Below are 18,589 nucleotides of genomic sequence, written 5' to 3' on the forward strand. Positions count from 1 at the left end.
ATTCATGTTGATAACAACATTGTTTTATTTGTAAATAAAAAACGTGACATCTCCACATCGTCAGAGCTGAGAAATCCAAAACTGTTGCAGCAAATGTATTAAACTGATGGTCTGACCTAACCGCTGGGTTACATCCTGCATCGGCTCACCTTATACAGGGTCCAGCAAAACGTTTATCTCTGAATGTTGTTGTTGTGTTGTTAATGATCACCAAAGCCCACAGATGCTCTGCTGTTACCAGTAAAATGCATAAACGTATGAAGTAACATATTTATCTTTAATATCAGTTAAACAGAATAAAATAAATACATCAGATACAAAAATATACATCCTACATTTTGATTCCACAAAAATGTGTTTCAAGATAAAATCCCCACCACAGTATAAGAATGATTTACATTTACACAGCAGACTGTAAAATTAAATAAAAGAAATAAACTGTTATATTTTAACTATAGTAGTCAGAGGTACCACTCACCAGGAAAAGAAATGCAGTATTTGCAGTATCAGAAGTACATACTGTAGCAGAGCTTTAACAGTGCTTTCCCGTGTTCCCAGTGCCTCTAAAAAGGTTGTTTCACAGAAACTAAATCAAATTCCAGTGTTTGGCTGAGGAATGCTGAGCTACATATGTCCATGCGTCCAGTTCAACGTACCATGAGAGATGCATGTGTAGTGAAGCACATACTTTATACTACGTCCTTCTTGTCATCAGCTTTTTTCTTCCTTTTGCAGCACACCACTGTGACGGTGATGATGATCCCGGTGAGCAGTAGGATCAGGATGATGGCAGAAATGATCACTGCAGGAGAATACACTGTGGAAAACAGAACACAGTCTGTCACACCAAAGGTTTACTGCTCATTTCTAAGCAGTAACCCACATGGGATTACGGATGGACTGGCATTTATTCAGTACTTTGTAGTCCTAAGTACTCAGAGTACTTTAGACTACAGTGCAAGCCACATTGAACCTTTTCACACAAGTTCACAGGCAGACTCTCTGTGTGGTGTAAACTAGTTTGTACCGTGTACCACAGTAACACGCATGTCGTGTGAGCAGAATCATCTGCAGCTCAACGTGACAAAGACCAAAGAATTGATTGTGGACTTTAGGAGGACCAAGAAACCTGTGACCTGTTTCAGTCCAGGGGGTGGATGTGGACATCGTGGAGGAACATAAATACCTCAGAGGACACACAGAAAACCAACTGGACTGGGTTAAAAGCACCACCGCCCTCTACAGGACAGGCCAGAGTCGTCTCTGAGGTCCTTCAACATCTGTCAGACATTGCTCAGGATGTTCTATGAGTCTGCTGTGGGCAGTGCCGTCCTCTGTGGAGGGTCACAGATGCCAACAGACTCAACAAACTGATCCATAAACTATAAATATTCCAGTAATTAGAGCTATTTTGTTATATTTTGTAACTGTGTAAAATATTGTATTATTTATTTAGTCACTGTTCTTACTGTTGTGGAGACACTGTGACCACATAGGATTAATAACGTATTCTGACACTTGGTTTAACTTTAGGAATTAATTAACATACTGCATTACTTTGAAAAACAAAACAAAGTGATGAGTAATGTGATTACTTTCACTGTTTGCTAATTTAGAATAACATCTGTAGACAGACGTCCCGTCCACAGTGATCTCTCTATGGCTCCATGTGTGGGGTTATTGCCTGTTACTGTAGCAGCTTCCTGAAGGGGGCGCTGTTGGATTTCTACTAAGAATCCGTGCAACCACAGCACACACTGACTGCAGCTGTACGTTCATCACAAATACCTTCGAAGTAATAAATGCAGAAGTGTTTTTTTCTGTGCACACAGGTTTTACAGTCTGATGGAAAAACATCCTGATGTCCTTGTTTTTGTTTGAATTACTAACTCTACAAATGATCACTTTAACACGTTTGTGTTATTGTTCACATATAAAGGACATTGAGGTCATATGTCTTGTATAAATAAAACTGAATTAAAAGTAGATTTAATGTTGTTTTAGACGACCACCTGTTTCACTAAGATAATAAATAAACATGCTGTGAATTTATAGTCCAAATATTTACTGACGGATGTACACATGTTCTGGACCCACTTCCGCACGAGGCCGTGGGAAGTGGATGTGCTGGGGTCCTGGAGCGCCCCTGGCCCAAAAGGCAGACATCACAGCACCACAGCATTGTGTGTAAGGTCTGATATTTTGGTACCCACTCTGCACACTTCAGTACGCCCCGCCCTCCCCACCACTCTGATTCTGTAGACTGAACTGTAATGGAGTCACAGTCATGTAATGAACACTGTCTATCATCAGATCCAGGCACTATTTACTGCCTCACCTCTATTTCCCAGCTCCTTCACACCCACACAGACACACACCAGTATGTCGTGTGTTCAAATATTTTAGAGAGCCATACTTTTTCAACCTTTATCTTTAAAAACTTTGTGTGTCCTCCGTATCAAAAATAAACACATTGAGTAATATTTTCACAAACTCTATTTTCACCTCACAAAATGATAAGTTACTCATCAAGTTAACTGGCTTTTGCAGTCTGACGATTTTTTGGTCTACAAATAAATCACACATATTGCTGTAATGCTACTGTGTCAGCAGCTCGCGGTCAGTACTGTGCTGAAATATAAGAGCTCACCATCTAAGATGGACTGGTTCTCGACTTCTGAGCACTGAGCGTGACTCAGGTCTCCGAACTGCTTGCCATAAGTGCGGCTGGGGATGTAGACTTGGACCTGGAAGCAGTAGCTCTCCCCTTGATCCAGACCAGTCACCTCTATCATACTTGTTTGAGAGTCGGATGTTTTCTGTGGACAACAGAAGGAAAAGGCCCGGTGATGTCATTCACGTAAGTTAAAGACTGCTGTTGTGATGCCAGTCTGTGGTGGGTGTTCCTCACTTTGCCAGTGCTCCTATTCTTCCAGTAGGTGACTTTATAGTGCAGCTGCTCAGAGAAGATGTCCCTTAAAGTCTGCAGGTGTTGACCGTTGAAGATGGCAGTGGGTGAGTCTCTCACATTCAGGGTGGCTTTGCCTTTACTGACCTCCAGCGTGAACTTAGGCCTGTCGATTTCAGCTGTGGAGGAGAAGTTTGTATTTTTTAAACTGGCGGATATGTGCGCATGTATGTTTGTGATCACACTTGTGATCAAGTCTTTGTTGAACTTCCAATAGCTAAAAATCCATATTACACTGAACTAAATGAGAAATGACAGCTTAAAAAAACCCCAGCTTATTTCTCAATGTGTTGACATAAAATGATCAACAATCTGTTCTTTGAGTTTGCTGAATGATCACATAAATAATCATATTACATCATTTTTGCTTTCTGGACCTTTAGACAGAACAAAAGGGACACTTAAAGACAGGGCTGTCACACTGTGGGCCACTGCTGACACTGTCGTCTCATTGGAGGACACTTCAGTGTTCAAGAAGAACAAAACAAGAAAACAGTAGTGTTTGTTTGTTTGTTTACATTTCAAATATTGTATAACAAGACTAAACTTTTTTTCCTCCCTCTTAACTAAGTGAAGCCTTTCATTGAACGACTAAATGAACACATGGGTCCTCTCTGTCTGACACGTGGCAGCACTGCTGCTGTCATTGTGTTCGTCTTTAAATCAAAGTGCAGAGATAAGTGTGCACATGAGTTTGTGACTCTGTCACTGCACTAACACAGCCTCAGCATGTTTGTGCTCTCTGCTCATAAAGAACTTATTTTAACATTGAACTCAACAACAACAAAAAAATCCCCCCTAACAAAAAAACTGCATTAGGTTTCTTCACGTCAGTGTACGGACCGGAGGTCAGGCTGACGGGGCCACTCGAGTTTGAGACCCCTGCCTAATGACATCCGACCTGACACAGAGAAACTGTGACGGGCATTTATTTGTTGGATGGACAACAACTTTGTGAAATTCTACAGATTCAGGGACCGATGATTGAAACAACCCAGACTGTGAATGTGACGGTGAGACTTCTTTGTAAATGCACCATCCTCACTGAGGGTTCAGCAGCTGACGAGCCTTGACAGCGATCATGAGAGCAGGGTGTGTTACGAACATGTTAAAACTGTTCCTACGCTGGCTTCATGTGCTCTGCCCGAGCATGCTTTCATTTCTATGTTCTGTTCCACAACAGAAACATTACATTTTACTGATTTATAAAAAAAATTATCAAAGGGTCTTACTGTCATCATATGGGCAGAATTTTGGCGAGGTTTTGTGGGGAAACTCGGAGAGTTCAGGGATCACCCCCTGTGGGGGCTGAGATAGGACATCAGCTACATAGCAGGCTTTGGGGTCAGTCATGACGGTGGACAGATCGCACATCGTTTGTGACGACTGGATACAGTTAGGGATTTTCTGTGCGTTCCCACCAACCCTGCAACATATGACATGTTACACATAGACGTGACTGATGGGTGTATCTGAAACATCCACATACATGAAAACATGCTGCCGTAAGTGAACTGATGGTACTTACGGAGACAGTTCCACTGTGTAAGAGTAATTAGCTGATGGTTTGGGTTCCCAGACCAGAACCGTTTTAAAATTGGTGGATTTCCAGATGACGTTCTTTGCTTGGGGATACAAGCCTGCAAACAAGGAGTGGATCAGTCACATTATGAAAACCATACATTACTGATTCCTACTGAATGACTGAAGATCTTTAACACAGTGTTGCACATCCTTATACACCAAAAGCATAACGACCCAAACTGTGCTCAGATTCATCATTTCATTAGGTTCACATGGTGATGCGGCTGAGCTCTTATCAGGGTGGAGAAAAAGGTCCCCACTCATGTAGTTTTACGGACGGACTGTTCGAGCAGCACTTTGCTTTGTGACCACAGTAAGTGTGCCACCCACAGAGCAGACCACAGCTTCTCCCCTCTTACACTGAGGATCGCAAACCTGTCTGAAATATTGTCGCTTGTTTGCAACAGCAGACCTCAGGAGTCGTAAGTACCTCCTCCCTCTTTAGCTGGGGGCAAAGAGTGCAACTGTCTCACTCCTTTCGCAAGTCACAATTAAGTGAGGCCAAATGAAAAAAAAATAGACGTGTTCTGATAGTACCTCTAATAATAACAATAATAATATTAATAACAATAAGAAGAAGAGTTTCAATCGTTGCATCCACAATAAGAGAATGCGCCGGACTCACCTGAGGCAGACAGCAGCATGGGAAAAAAAGAAAAATAAAGAAAATAAAATCCTGCTTCTATTCTTGTGGTCGCCATGGTACCCTCAGGAAGTGTAGTCCAGATCAGACAGCGGCTGTCCGTGTGCAGTCCCGGAGCCTCCTTCCACACTAGGATACTTTTCGTTTCTGCTCAGGCGGGCTAAAAAACTCTGCTCATAGCAGTCCAACATGACCAAATAAGGAGTGTCCGGCTCCTCCGTCATCACACTGGGAGCGCTGCGGTATGCGCTGCGTGCCTGTCCCGCTTAAGTCATTGAGCGGATATAGCGGCTCAATGGCTTCTTCGAACTCAACCAATTATTATTACTGTCATTATTACATCATATGAACTACTCCGGACACATGCGGATTCTGATCATCGGGACAGAATCAGTTTTGGGGGATTTGCTTACCTGGATGATGGATAGATGGTTTTCATCTTATTTTACTTTCTTTATTTTCAGTGAATCGCTGAAAGTGTTTTAAATTGAAACTCAGAACAGTTTATTTAGATTACAGGTTTGATGTGAAATCACAAGAACACCTTCATTTATGCCCTCACTCTGGTTTCTGTCGTGCTACAGATACACTGTTGTGATTCTGCAGGCAGACCTGTGTCGGTCCTGGTTCACAGAGTGGAGGATGCTGTGCGCGCTCATGCTGACTTCATGACTTTCTAGAGAAAAACATGAATGAACGCTGAGTCGGATCTGACTACAATGACCGCATCGTGGACCTTACAGTCACTGCAGTCACTGCAGCTCACTGAGTCAAGACATTTCGTCACCACGCGGCTCCATTTATAGATCTGATAACTTCGACGTATGCTAAATTTCCAGACACACTCATGTGGATGGAGAGGTTGTTCCAAAATGTTGGATGATGGAATTCTTTAGTCCAGTCATTTTCAAAGTGCCTGACTTGTAGAACAATGTAACGCAATAACAGTTTAGCATGCTTTGTTAATGATATCGATCTAAAGAAAGCTGAAGCTGATTTTTTTGTGAATCATTTAAGGCTGTTATTCTGGCTGTTTCAGCCTTTTAATGGAGCTGACCGGGAATATCTGCCTGGACTTTGGCAGTCCTGGTCCCCTCGTCCTCCTTCTCCTGAGAGGGCGGAGCAGAGATAATGAGAGGCCCGACTGCCGTAGGGTACAGTGTGGCTTTGAATACCGAGCAAGTCTCAAACAGGAAGAGTTGAATACACAAGCAGGAGTCCAACAGTTCCTCTGAAGAAAAGCGGAGTGAGAGTGCAGCTTCTAATGGCTGTTTCCTGCTTTTTCTTAACGTTTGCAATTCAGCTGTTTGAAATTTAACCTGAGAAATGATGTAAGGCGCACTGATCATTACTGATAATGAATTACTAAGTGTGCATTTTCTGTTTTCCCCGGTTCTACTGAGGAAAGGCTTCACGTGGTCAAGGTCCAGAACATTTATTTACCTCTTCCCCAAGAGTTATCTCTGTCACCATATCTCAAGGCATTTCCTAACATAGCTACTGTTCTAAGAGGCCTATTATGTTATGTAGAAATACACCATGGTGTGGGAGCACACTGCATGCAGGGTTAGTCGCCCCGTGCCCTCCCTTCTGCCTTAATTACTTTCTCAGGCTCATTCCTGAAAGGAAGGAAGGGAGCAGCAGTATATCACTGACTAACCAGCGCTAACACTGCACTGTTTACTGTATTTAGCAAGGAACTGGTGACCAGTAACAAGCACAAGAGCTGTTTTCTTGGCATGTTAGGACATTGAAGTTGGAGCTGGATCTTAATCATCTTTTCTAGATCTTAATCTTCAGACTCAAGTTGTCGAGGCAGACAGTACAGTCCCAGCGTTCTGCTTATTATGTCTGTTTTTGAAATCCATGCAGTTTCTGGAAAACACATTAAAAACAAATGAGGATTAATGATTCACTGATGTTGATCAGAAGTGACTTACAGTATGTTTCTGAGGAGCCTGTTACTCACCGGTGTCATCGTGAACAACGTTTAGCTGAAAAAGTTTGAATTAGACGTACATTTCAGCAGCTCCACTGTAAGACTTTACAGCATCCAGTGATTACCAGATTACTGCTGTGACTGCCAAGCAGTGCAGGACATTAACTGTGATCATTAATAATCAGTTGTAATGTGACTTATAGTTTGTCTGTGAGCAAACGTGTGGCTCGTTGAAACATGTCTGCCACAACCCCAAAAACCATGATTCTGTTCATCTGGGTGGTTTCAGTGAAACTAAGAAGTCACCTGGATGAGTGAGGAAAGGTTTCTCCCTCTGAAAACATGCAGATGAACAGAGTCAGCGTTTGAGGATTTCCTCATCTGGATGACTGAGCATGCATCAACACATGTCTGCAGCACATTTAGAGAAATTCAGATTCTATCAGCGGTAAATAGACTCGTTCTTATATTTGTGCTCTAAGTGCTTTTACAACAAGCCTCACTGACCAGTTCAAACATGCTTTTCTATCCAACTTTCACACGTTCACAGTCACACAGATGCATTGGTGGGTGACCTGTTCTACGTCCTCAGCTACACCAATCAGGCTGAGGTTTTTTCTGTTAACGACTCTTCACTCTGGATGAGCACGTAACCACAGCTCTGTAAAAGCGCACACTGATAGGCTGATTTATGATGCTGTGTGTTTTTGATTTATTGTGATGCAGGTGGGGCAGTGCTGACTCTGCTGGTCGTAGAAACTGTGCTCCTTTTCACGGATTCACAAACACATTTTATATCAAATCTCCTGATAACTTTAGACGTTAGGTCATCGATAAGCACTTAAAAGCTTCGGCATGTTTGAATCAAACATGGGCTTTTACAGAAGAGTCCACGTCAACTTTTATTTGGCACAAATGTCACAAACTGTGTTCTGCTTTTCTAGATCTATCATTCTGATTGTGTTTGCAGCATGAGCTGGATCAAGCACCAGAAAACTTAAATCTAGAGAGACTGGGAGGCTGTCCAAGAAAACCTGTTCCTGGTAGCATTATCCTGCTTAACCTGCACAGTCTGGTGAACAGGCTTTAACAGCTTCCAGCAAACAGGTTTTAGAGGTGATCCAAAACAACAGCCTGTTTCTGCAAAGGTGGAACTTCCACAGTGAGAGAGAGTGAGATTATTAACCAGAGCTCTGCTGGCAACCACAGAATCATAACTCAGCATCATCATCTCTCCAAGCTGCTGTGTTCAAACTGCACATGGAGTAACTGTATTAAGGATGCACATGTGTGGGCGATCGTGGCTCAAGAGTTGGGAGTTCTCCTTGTAATCGGAAGGTTGCCGGTTCGATCCCCGGCTCGGACAGTCTCGGTTGTTGTGTCCTTGGCCAAGACACTTCACCCGTTGCCTACTGGTGGTGGTCAGAGGGCCCGGTGGCGCCAGTGTCCGGCAGCCTCGCCTCTGTCAGTGCGCCCCAGGGTGGCTGTGGCTACAATGTAGCTTGCCATCACCAGTGTGTGAATGGGTGGATGACTGGTTGTGTAAAGCGCTTTGGGGTCCTTAGGGACTAGTAAAGCGCTATATAAATACAGGCCATTTACCATTTACCATGATGTTCTACTCTGAGGTCAAAGACTGGTGCACAGTTTGCTCTTGTAGGCAGAGTTGGGAACACAGCAAAGCGATTTCCACTCCCAGCAGAAGGATTGGTGCAACGCGCAGGAATGCAGAGACGAATGCTTGGTGCGTTGGTATGCAGGTTTCAGGGAGATTAGAGAACAGAGGTGGATTTTCACCTGTTGGAACATGACTGTCTGTGGCTCATGATGAAAACAGGAAAGAGATCAGACACACAGATATACATGTTTGTCAGGACTTTTTCCTGTGGGGAATAATGGGGACGAAGCAGCCTGTATGTACACGAGCCTTTTAAGGAGACCAGGGCACAGTCTAGACTCTGAGCATGCTACTCTGAGCTCAGATCACATGAGCTGATAAGCAATAAGCTGTTTTATTAGAAAACAGAACAGGACGAGGCAAAGGAAAAAAAATAGTCGCATGAAAAAAGCAACGAGAGCTGAAACATTCAAAAGATCCAAGACTTTTACATGTGTGCTGAATGTTGCACAGCTTTCATTCCTGTACACACATCACACACACACACGCACACACACACACATATATATATAACAACTTTAGACCATGAGGAGGAAGAACCCTACTTTAACAGGATGTTGGGGGACAAAAGGAAAGACGAACGAGAGCGCAGGGGAAATGTAATGACACGCAGTAGTGGCACTTACATGCATAGCATCAGGTCACATTTCACACTCTGTGGGCTTGTTTTGTGTGAGATGTAAAGACACATTTTCTGTCATGGTCTGTGTGACCCAAAACTCAAAGGGCAGCTTTATTGCTGGACACGAGAAAGAACTAAACTGGAATACAAGAATAAACTAGACAGGCTTTGCAGGCAGAACACACAGACACGTATGAAGGAGATCACGACACTGACAAAGAGAAACACGGGGCTTAAATACACCGAGGGATAGCGAGGAGAATGAGACACAGGAGGAGAGCACAGCTGGGAGTAATCTTAAAGGTTTAATTGATATTTTGACCTTTGCTTGTCCTTCTTTTTGCTGGGTAGGACTGTTTGGTGTTGACCAGGAGCAGTGTTACATCCCTGATAAAGACTTCTCTTCATAAATGCTTTGTGTGTACTGTGTGGGTGTGTTTGCCTCCTCCATGTAAACTCCTGAACCAGTAAACCCTTTTCCTATTTCTCTCTCTGGGTTGGGTCCAACACTGCGTGCAATAACCAGTTACCTTTGTCCAGGTTTTTAAATAAACAATGAAGTTTGTATCTGCATTTTTTACATCTCCTGTCAACTACTGTTTTGGACCTGTGAAGCCTCCGGCTCTTACACTGGTCAAGCCCTTCATGTCCTTGTGGTGAAATTGTCACAACTAAATTATTCTTTGCTGTCACTGCAGAGCATGAGAAGTGCTCAGTGTACGGTGGGAGGTTAGCCTCCTCAGCAGCATGACTCAGGAATGGTCACCTGGTCCAGCCTGACTATAAAACTGTAAAGAGAAAAGTGTATTGTTCTGATGCATTTTGTAGTATTTTTGGTGTCAAACACATGGTGCACCTTCACTGTGTTATCCTGTACTAACTCTACTCAGCTGACATGTATGTGTCGAGTAATGGGAGCTGGACGGGTTTGAGTTGAAGCATCAAACGCTCTTGGATATTTGTGCATGGGTCCACCTTAAATTAGGCCTCATATTACCTTTGCGTAATACTTTGACCCCCCATCTGAGTGCAGTCATCAGGGTGAGGAGTATCACAGGCTGTACTGTCTCCTGAACCTGTATAAATGAACTGTGTGCTCTAACTGAAGTACGTGAATGACATATTTGGACTCTGACCTGGCTGAAGTGCTTTGCCTTCTTAGTGAAGGCGTCTGCATATAAACAAAAAGCTCTTTGTTCAGACTTGACTGCACACACACTGTATATGAAGGTACACACAACAGTCTGGAAATGAATGAAGACACAATAAAAATGCGATGAGTCTCTGAGTATGTGGACACAGACAGTGCTTATAACCTTTGCTGTGGGTGTGTCGTTTGTGTTTATCGGCTCTTTAAATCTGTTACCTTGGCTTCACCGTGAAACACCGCTGCCAGCTCTCAGTGTGTGTGACTAAGGTTTGTGTGTGGGAAGTAAAACAGAATGATAACTGACTCATTTTGCCTTAAAAAAGGTATTAGCTTCCATGTGTAATATGCATTTACACACAATGAGATGTCTTTTATTTTCCCAGCCTCAGTGACTAAACTCACTCGTCATCCTTCCCAGAATTTCATCATTTTTGTGTTCTCGTGGTATTAATCATGTTGTGCTACTGAAGATTTTAAACACTGTGTTTATCATACAGATAAAACACAAACTTTGACTGCCAACAGCACCACAAAGTCTACTTTCGGACGGTTTAATGAAGGTTCATAAACCACCAGCAATGGAAAAACTCCATGTATCAGTAAAAGTACTTGAGCTACACGCTGGAGCTACAGATGGAAAATGTGTTATATAAGTGAGACTGGTACAGAGCGGGGTCTCTTTGAGGGATCCTTTACATACTCAGACAGTGACATAAAGCAAGGTTTTCTGCTATAAACATGTCAAAGTGCTGCCACTGAAATCCTTCGGTCGAACCATTATTCTTTTTACTGATGGCAAAGATGAGACAGAGCAGACGAACTTCCATAAACTTTGTTATTAGATTTGTTTTGCTGCTGCTGTAAGATCAGTGTTCACTAACTGAAATGCTTCATAACTTTTGCACTGTCCACTTCCTGCTGTGACAAAACAAATTTCCCACGTGTGGGACTAATAAAGGTTATCTTATCTTATCTTAAAACAGAAATGTGAACACACACGTACGGCTTACATGGTAACAGCTGACACTCACTGAACCTCAGAGAATGCAAAAATACTTCCACCTGTATTTGGAGTATACTTAAATATCCATGTACAGTATAACCTGGTCAGACACCCGTTAATTTACCGTGTTTTCCTGTGAACTTGAAATAACGTCACTGATATTTCGCTGTTTTATGCCAGCAGACTTGTACGATAGGAGGTAAACGACCCTGGCTTCAACGCTCTGAAACAGCCAGGTACGCCCTGAGTTCATTTTATCTTACTGGTTTGTTATCAGCTCCTGTTCTCCAGGTTTTCAGAAAATTCCTTAACTCTTCTCAGGTAACCTCAGCATCCAACCTTTTCCCACACTTACCACACAACTAACTATTTACTGAACTCTTAAATGGAAATAGGAAACATTACAATTCAACAAGATCTTCAAGGACTCAGCTGGCGGCGTGTTAGCAGCACGCAGCGGCCACTCCGCTTTCCTTTTCATCGTGACTTCTGAGCCACATGGACACCAGAACAAGAGGTGTTTGTGTTTACCAATGGCAAACACTTCTAAATTACAAGCATCATATAAAAACTGACCAGGAACTACTGGAAGCGCTGTGCATCCTCGGGTTGCTACGGAAACCAGGCCTCCAGTCCATTGCCTGATGGCGGTGGCCGGGGGACGGGTCGCTGAAGGGTTGTGCGAGGAAGTGGAATGGCGTCAGGGCGAGCAAATCCAAGCCGGCCCTGCTATCCATGCTGCTCTCAAACGTTTGCTCACTGGACAATAAACTGGACTACATCTGACTCTTACACAGCGGGAATTTAGGGACTGCTGCGTCTTTGTTTTCACAGACGCATGGCTCAGTGACTGAGCTCCAGACACCACCATTCAGCTACACGGGCTCATCTCATTTCTGCCAACAGAAATGCAGCTCTGTGTGGTAAGACTCATGGCACCATATAGCACTTTTCTACTCTCCTGGAGTACTCAAGGCACTCTATACAACACGCCGCAATCACCCCATACACACCCATTCACACAAGCACTATTAACTATACTTGAGTGCTTTCTAACTATCATTCATACTCCAATGGATGCATTGAAGAGCATGTCGGGTTAGTATCTTCCCCAAGGATTTGGCATGCAAAATGGGGGAGCCAGGGATCGAACCACCAACCAATCTACCTACCAATCTACCTCCTGAGCCACAGACACCCCAAAGGTACAAGAACTGTGCTAGTTTCTAAAACTGCTCATCGCTGGTAGGGTTTATGACTGTTAGATGCAGACCTTTTTATCTACCTCGGGAATTCAGTGCTGTGCAAACTGGTTCTGAGAAAGGTGAGAACTTGGCCTGCAGGAGCTCTCTCTGCTCGTCAGGACTGTTTTGAGCACAGTGACTGGGACATGTTCAGGGAAGCTGCAAGAAATGGCGACTGCACCAACTTGGAGGAGAACACATCATCTGTGACCAGCACACAGGCAAGTGCATCGATGATGTCACTGACTCCAAGACTACACGCTCCAACCAGAAACCATGGATGACTGCAGAAGTGCATGACCTGCTAAAGACTCGAGACTCCGCCTTCAAAGCAGGCAACAAGGCGGCCTGTACAGTTCTTGCTGTAATTTGCAGAGTCCGCCATTAGAGCTAACGCCATTAGCATATTCAGCTAGCTGCTAACTGGTTTTCTGGGTAGAGATACAAAGCTAGTCCGAGCTGCACTAACTCATACTCTCCCTTACTCCGTTCCTTGGCATTAGATGCGGGATGGGTTATCCTGACCGTCCTTCACAAGTGTCCTAGTTGTTGCTAGCTGCATCCAACCACACGCTCTTCCATCTCACTCTCTTTGTACCCACTCTCTGCTTCCTCTTCCACTTGACCTCTTCCTCCAAAATAAAAGCACTTTAACAACAACCTAATTTCCACTAATATGGATTTACAAAAATGAACAAATAGAACTATTCATACATCAGAAGTAAAGCGTAGCCCCTGTAAATATCTCCGGGCTACATAAGCATAAGAAACCACTACAGGAACATTTTAGCATGTTAGCATTCATAAGGTTTAAGGAGGCTTTATAAGATGATAAGATCAAGATGAGCCACCTTGTTTCCACTGCAGTCTGCAGAATACCAGCTTTGAAGCACAGAGCTGTATTTATACGACATGTTTGGAAATTTCATGCAAATTTAAAAAAGAAACTGTAGTGCTCAATCCTGGTTTAAGCAGCAACTGCACACATCGTTGTGCCTCCGCGTAATCATCTGGGATTACAAAAATGCTGTTCAAGTTTAAATAAATCTATGTGTTTGTTTTGTCTGGTTCCTCTTGGAACACAGATGTCTGAGTCCAGCTGTGAGGGTCATCGAGTCATTGTGCACGGCCCAGCATGCAAGTACAGAAAACACTGTTCAGCCTGTTATAGCAGGTTCCAGATGTGCAAATATTGATCGAGTAAAGAAGCCTGACAGTATACAGACACCCGTCTTTCTTGTTCGTCTTCATCGACACAGGTTGTGTTTGAGTTAATAAAGTTAAGGCTGGTGAGATATTGGACATTAAATTAGAGAAGAAAAGGTGACTGAAATGGATTATTTGCTGTGAGCTGTTTAAACATAAACAAGCATTAATATAATCCCATACATTATATGGGACCAGTCTCTATTAAACCAGAACACTCAATAGGTTTTAACTTAAGAAGTCACTCTGGTCTGTTATGTAAAAACAAATAAGCTATAAAATGATCACATGATCCACATCTGTTCAGTTTTACACATTTCCCTTTTTCCATGTATAGGCACATGTATTTAGTGATTTTGGTCATCTATCCACCCAAGGGCTCTGCCAACAACAGACCTTTGTCTGCATTGAAGGGCCTCTCATCCAAAGAGTCAATAAACGTTATTAAATATTTGCAAACAGTCTGTAGAAGCTGTCAGCAGGATGCTCTTAGCTACACAGCAGCACACTGCCAGGCTCCGAAACATTTCCTGCAGTGTGGCGTAGCAGGGTTTGTTGTTTCACATGCTTGATATGCCTGAGTTTGGACTCAGGTTAAACCTTTTCTGAATTGTTGAGGTTTGTTTGTTGATTGTTTGGAGAGGAAGCAGATGCAAAAATGACCCAGCATTTATGTTACCATTGTCAAACTTTGAGTTAAATCCATACAGTTAAGCACTTTACCACTGCAGATAAATGCAGATCAATTTGCATCTCAAAACCAGAAATTTTTTGTTTGTTCAGGAAGTTGCTAGGAAGGATCCTTCCTACTAGGTTTCTTTTTTAGTCCAAACACTTCCTGTTCGACAGGAGCAAAACAACGTGAAGGAGAAGGCCAAACCAAAGGGACTTCCCCGGGGAGTACGTGAAACAGGCGTGTCCTCAAGCTCACCTAGAGGCCATTCACAGCAGATGTTCTGCAGGGACTGATTTGGCCTCATGTCCTCTTTGTGAAAGAGGAGAGTTAGAAATCACAGTGATCTCTGTCTATTCTGCAGAAATGCAAACGGCTCATTTTGCATTAGTGTGAAATGTAACGGCATTCAATTCAATCTTCATTTTTATTTTTATAGCACCAAATCTCAACAACACTCGCCTCAAGGCGCTTTATATTGTAAGGTCCAGACCCTGCAATAATTCAACAAAAACAGAGAAAACCACAACAGTCATATGACCTGAGGGACCCAAGAGCAAGCACTTTGGTGACAGTGGGAAGGAAAAACTCCCTTTTGACAGGAAGAACCCTCGGGCAGAAGAAGCGTGATGGGTTGGGGTGGGGGTGTATACCATTCAGAACTGTCACCAATTGCCTTTTGCGATTTTAAGTTTGTTGTTAACAGTTACAGATGCTGAGTTTGATGGTCACACATATAGATCCCTACAAATATTTGAAGATGAAAATTCACAGCAATTTAACAAATGTTCCCATTTTCTAGCACATCCTCTGCTTCCATCAGGTGGAGGGAACTACAAAGCAGCTCTGTAGTCACGGCAGTAATCTGGGCTTGGTGACAACACTGCTGCATTCTCTGAAGACCTGCTGACTGGACCTAAGCAACAAAACCAGTTAGCTGCCAGCAGCAGAGCAGCTCTAAGGAGAGTCTCACAAAAGCTTTTGGTTGTGACGCTTTAAACCAGGAATGATTCGAGCTGAGATATTGTCATGGGAACCTAGCTCTTTCAGTGACATGTTTTACATGTTTTAATTATTATTCTGTTGTTATGACCCATGACCCACTTCAAATGTCCCATGAATACACTGGTCTGCTTGGTTTGTCATGGTTTTGTGAAAAGCAGCCCTTTATTTTGTGCTGAGCTAAGAATTAAGAGCTGAAGTGTTTGAAGTGCACCCATTCGTCTGTGCTGCTGCCTCCTTTTATGGTCATGTGGAGCACGGGGCTGTCATGGACCCCAGAGTGGACACTTACTGCTTTACTCCAGCATTCATGTTATACAACACATGGTATGAATTGGTTGATTTGTTTTCTTTGTGTGTGTGTGATCATCTTTCAGAGCTATTGCATTAATGCATTTCTTAAATGCATGAACTAAATCTGTCATTTAGTTCCTCTTTTGCTCTCTTTGAATTACTGAAGAAGTTGTAAATATAGTTATTTCCACTCTTGCATCACATTACAAACAATAAGGCTGGAAAATCCCTTTAAAGATGCATGCTTATTTCAAACACATGACGCGTTCATGCAGATTCACAAGAAAAAAGTTACTCCAATGGAGAATTCTGGAAAATGGTGCCGCCATTAATGCTAAAGATGGTAGCATTAAATATGTCTGAATTACTACATAATTATACAAAATAATAATAACAGTTATTATTCTATGGTTCAAATTTACAGTCAAGTAACTTAATAAAATGTGTAGAAAAACAACAAAAACAGTCGAAGCTTTAGAAAATCGAGGTCATCTCATTCGTTAGATTAAATCAATGAAGCTGGACAAAGAGGCCAACGTGACACCTGGAGATACCTGAACCCTGCAGAGGCTGCACAGGTACAAGGTACGTAATCCATCAGCATGACCAGTATGAGGAAAATGACCTCCAGCAGGCAAACAGAAACAGAGGATCACCCCAGGGCCCAACGTCCTCTAGTGGGTCCACTGTGGAGCGCATACAATGCTAAAATTGGCAGATCCACGAAAGGTGGCCTGAGTTTTTCACAATTCAATTAAATGTTATTTATGCAGCACCAAATCACAACAACAGTCACCTCAAGGCGCTTCATATTGTAAAGACCTACAAACTGACACATGAACACGTGTGACCGGCGTGGCAAAGCTGCCTGTAACACGCTTCACCATGACCATTATTTCTCACTCCCCGGCCTCACGCGGTGAGAGTATGTGATAGGTTTGTAGCTTGAACCTATTCGCTGGAACGTTGAAGACAATGTAATTACACAGCAAAGCAAGACACGAGTAGGCAATGTCCTTTATGTTTCACGTGCACGGGAGAGAACTGAACAAACACCGTTCCTTCGCTTGACCCCAGTTGCTCTCGTCTGCTCCCCTGTAACACTGCTCTTTTATTGAGGTCACATGAATATACATAGGTTCATTAACATATAACATCTTACATAGGTATACATGTGAACAAAGAATACCTTGTGTGTGTGTGTGTGTGTGTGTGGGGGTCAAGATGTGACCCCATGAAGACTCCCCAAAGCTGGTGCCAGGAGTCTAGCGGTCCATCTAAACAAAAGGCTCTTATGCTTAACCAGATACATAGTAGGTGTCCTCCTATACCATAAAACAATAAGACAATAAGACAAGGCACGGCCTCTCCCATGCTCCCAGAATGTGGGGGGTGAATGCCAGAGAGCTCTGGAATGCACACAAAGCCTTTTACAGCCTACTGAAGATCACACATCCTATCACTACACAATCGATTATACACCTCTAAGTATATGGCATAAATATTTCTAAGCATAAATGACAATCACAATACAAAAACCTAACAGTATGCAGGCAGTCCCTTAAGGATGAAGAAGTCCACTGACTGTCCCCACACTCACTAACCTAAATCCAACAGAATAGTGTCATGTCCCAGGGGTTTCTGGGACATTACCCTCAGTAACGCCCTGGCCCGTATCTGCGAGGACATCTCCCAGGACACCGGACATCGTTTCACTGAGAGCACGCCCTGACAGGTTGGGACTGTGTAAACTGTGGAGTACCATTTAAATTTACGCCCATTGAATGATCCTTACACAATAGTCAGTCTTTAATGAAGTCTGATGTGATTTCAAAGTCTTCACTTGATTTTCATGAGCAGGTTATATCAAAAGTGTTTCACACGTGTGAAAGTGACAAAATAACCTAACAAGTGAAATCGTTGCTGTCAGTGTTTTCACATTAGTATGACTCACTATTATTCACTAAATATGTCTCCCTGTTTTGCAGTTAGGGACTATAAAATGTTTGTTTTCATAAACAACAGGATAAAAATGCCAGTGGCTGCATATTTTCTCAGGCTTGGGCCAACACAGTGTGTAGATTTGAGCTGGTTCTTTGAAACAGACTGGAGTGACCTTACAGAAATACTCCAGAGAGAAGGAAAGATGGACTGTTACACTGTTGATTATTAAAGAAACAACCGTGCTGGAACAAACAGCCGTCTCCTGCTTTAAAGGCCACTGTTTTATCTACACTTTGGGGTGATTGTAGCTCAGGAGGTACAGCAGCTCATCCAGAGGTTTGATCCCTGGCTGTTCCAGTCTGCATCCAGTGTCCTCAGGCAAGACAACCCCAAGCAGCTCTGTGATGCCTCCATGGGAGTATGAATGTGTCTGAATGTCAGACAGAGCGCACTCGTGTGAATCCATCTTTGTGCCTCTGGATCAGCAGACTGAACAGAACTTTACTGCATAGATTATTATGGAGAGAAGACACATGGTATGATCCATGAGCATAAACTAAGATTTACACGTGTGTGTCATTTTTTAGGACTCACAAACTTTATACTCACAAAATGACCATCCATCCATCCAAACCTGAA

At 43.0% G+C, this 18,589-nt stretch overlaps 1 protein-coding gene across 1 annotated transcript; it reads right to left on the reverse strand.

The window, feature by feature from the left end:
* Nucleotides 1–258: 258 nt before the first annotated feature.
* Nucleotides 259–5,337, reverse strand: f3a (coagulation factor IIIa). The gene is made up of 6 exons (XM_031739582.2): nucleotides 5,178–5,337; nucleotides 4,497–4,608; nucleotides 4,201–4,394; nucleotides 2,912–3,087; nucleotides 2,651–2,819; nucleotides 259–817 (listed from the first exon to the last, which is right to left on the reverse strand). Exons 1-6 carry the CDS (start codon nucleotides 5,251–5,253, stop codon nucleotides 690–692), a joined length of 855 nt encoding a protein of 284 aa, XP_031595442.1. The 5' UTR covers nucleotides 5,254–5,337; the 3' UTR covers nucleotides 259–689.
* Between the last annotated feature and the right edge of the window lie 13,252 nt (nucleotides 5,338–18,589).

This window comes from Oreochromis aureus, linkage group 9 (genome assembly GCF_013358895.1).
Source record: "Oreochromis aureus strain Israel breed Guangdong linkage group 9, ZZ_aureus, whole genome shotgun sequence".
In the NCBI taxonomy this organism is placed as follows: domain Eukaryota; kingdom Metazoa; phylum Chordata; class Actinopteri; order Cichliformes; family Cichlidae; genus Oreochromis; species Oreochromis aureus.

Excerpts from the sequence above, each read along its gene's own strand:
- f3a (XM_031739582.2), bottom strand. The coding sequence starts at position 5,253 with ATGGCGACCACAAGAATAGAAGCAGGATTTTATTTTCTTTATTTTTCT. Across the intron at positions 4,395-4,496 it reads TACACAGTGGAACTGTCTCC|GGTTGGTGGGAACGCACAGA; the intron begins GTAAGTACCATC and ends CATATGTTGCAG. Across the intron at positions 3,088-4,200 it reads ATTCTGCCCATATGATGACA|CTGAAATCGACAGGCCTAAG; the intron begins GTAAGACCCTTT and ends TCTCCTCCACAG.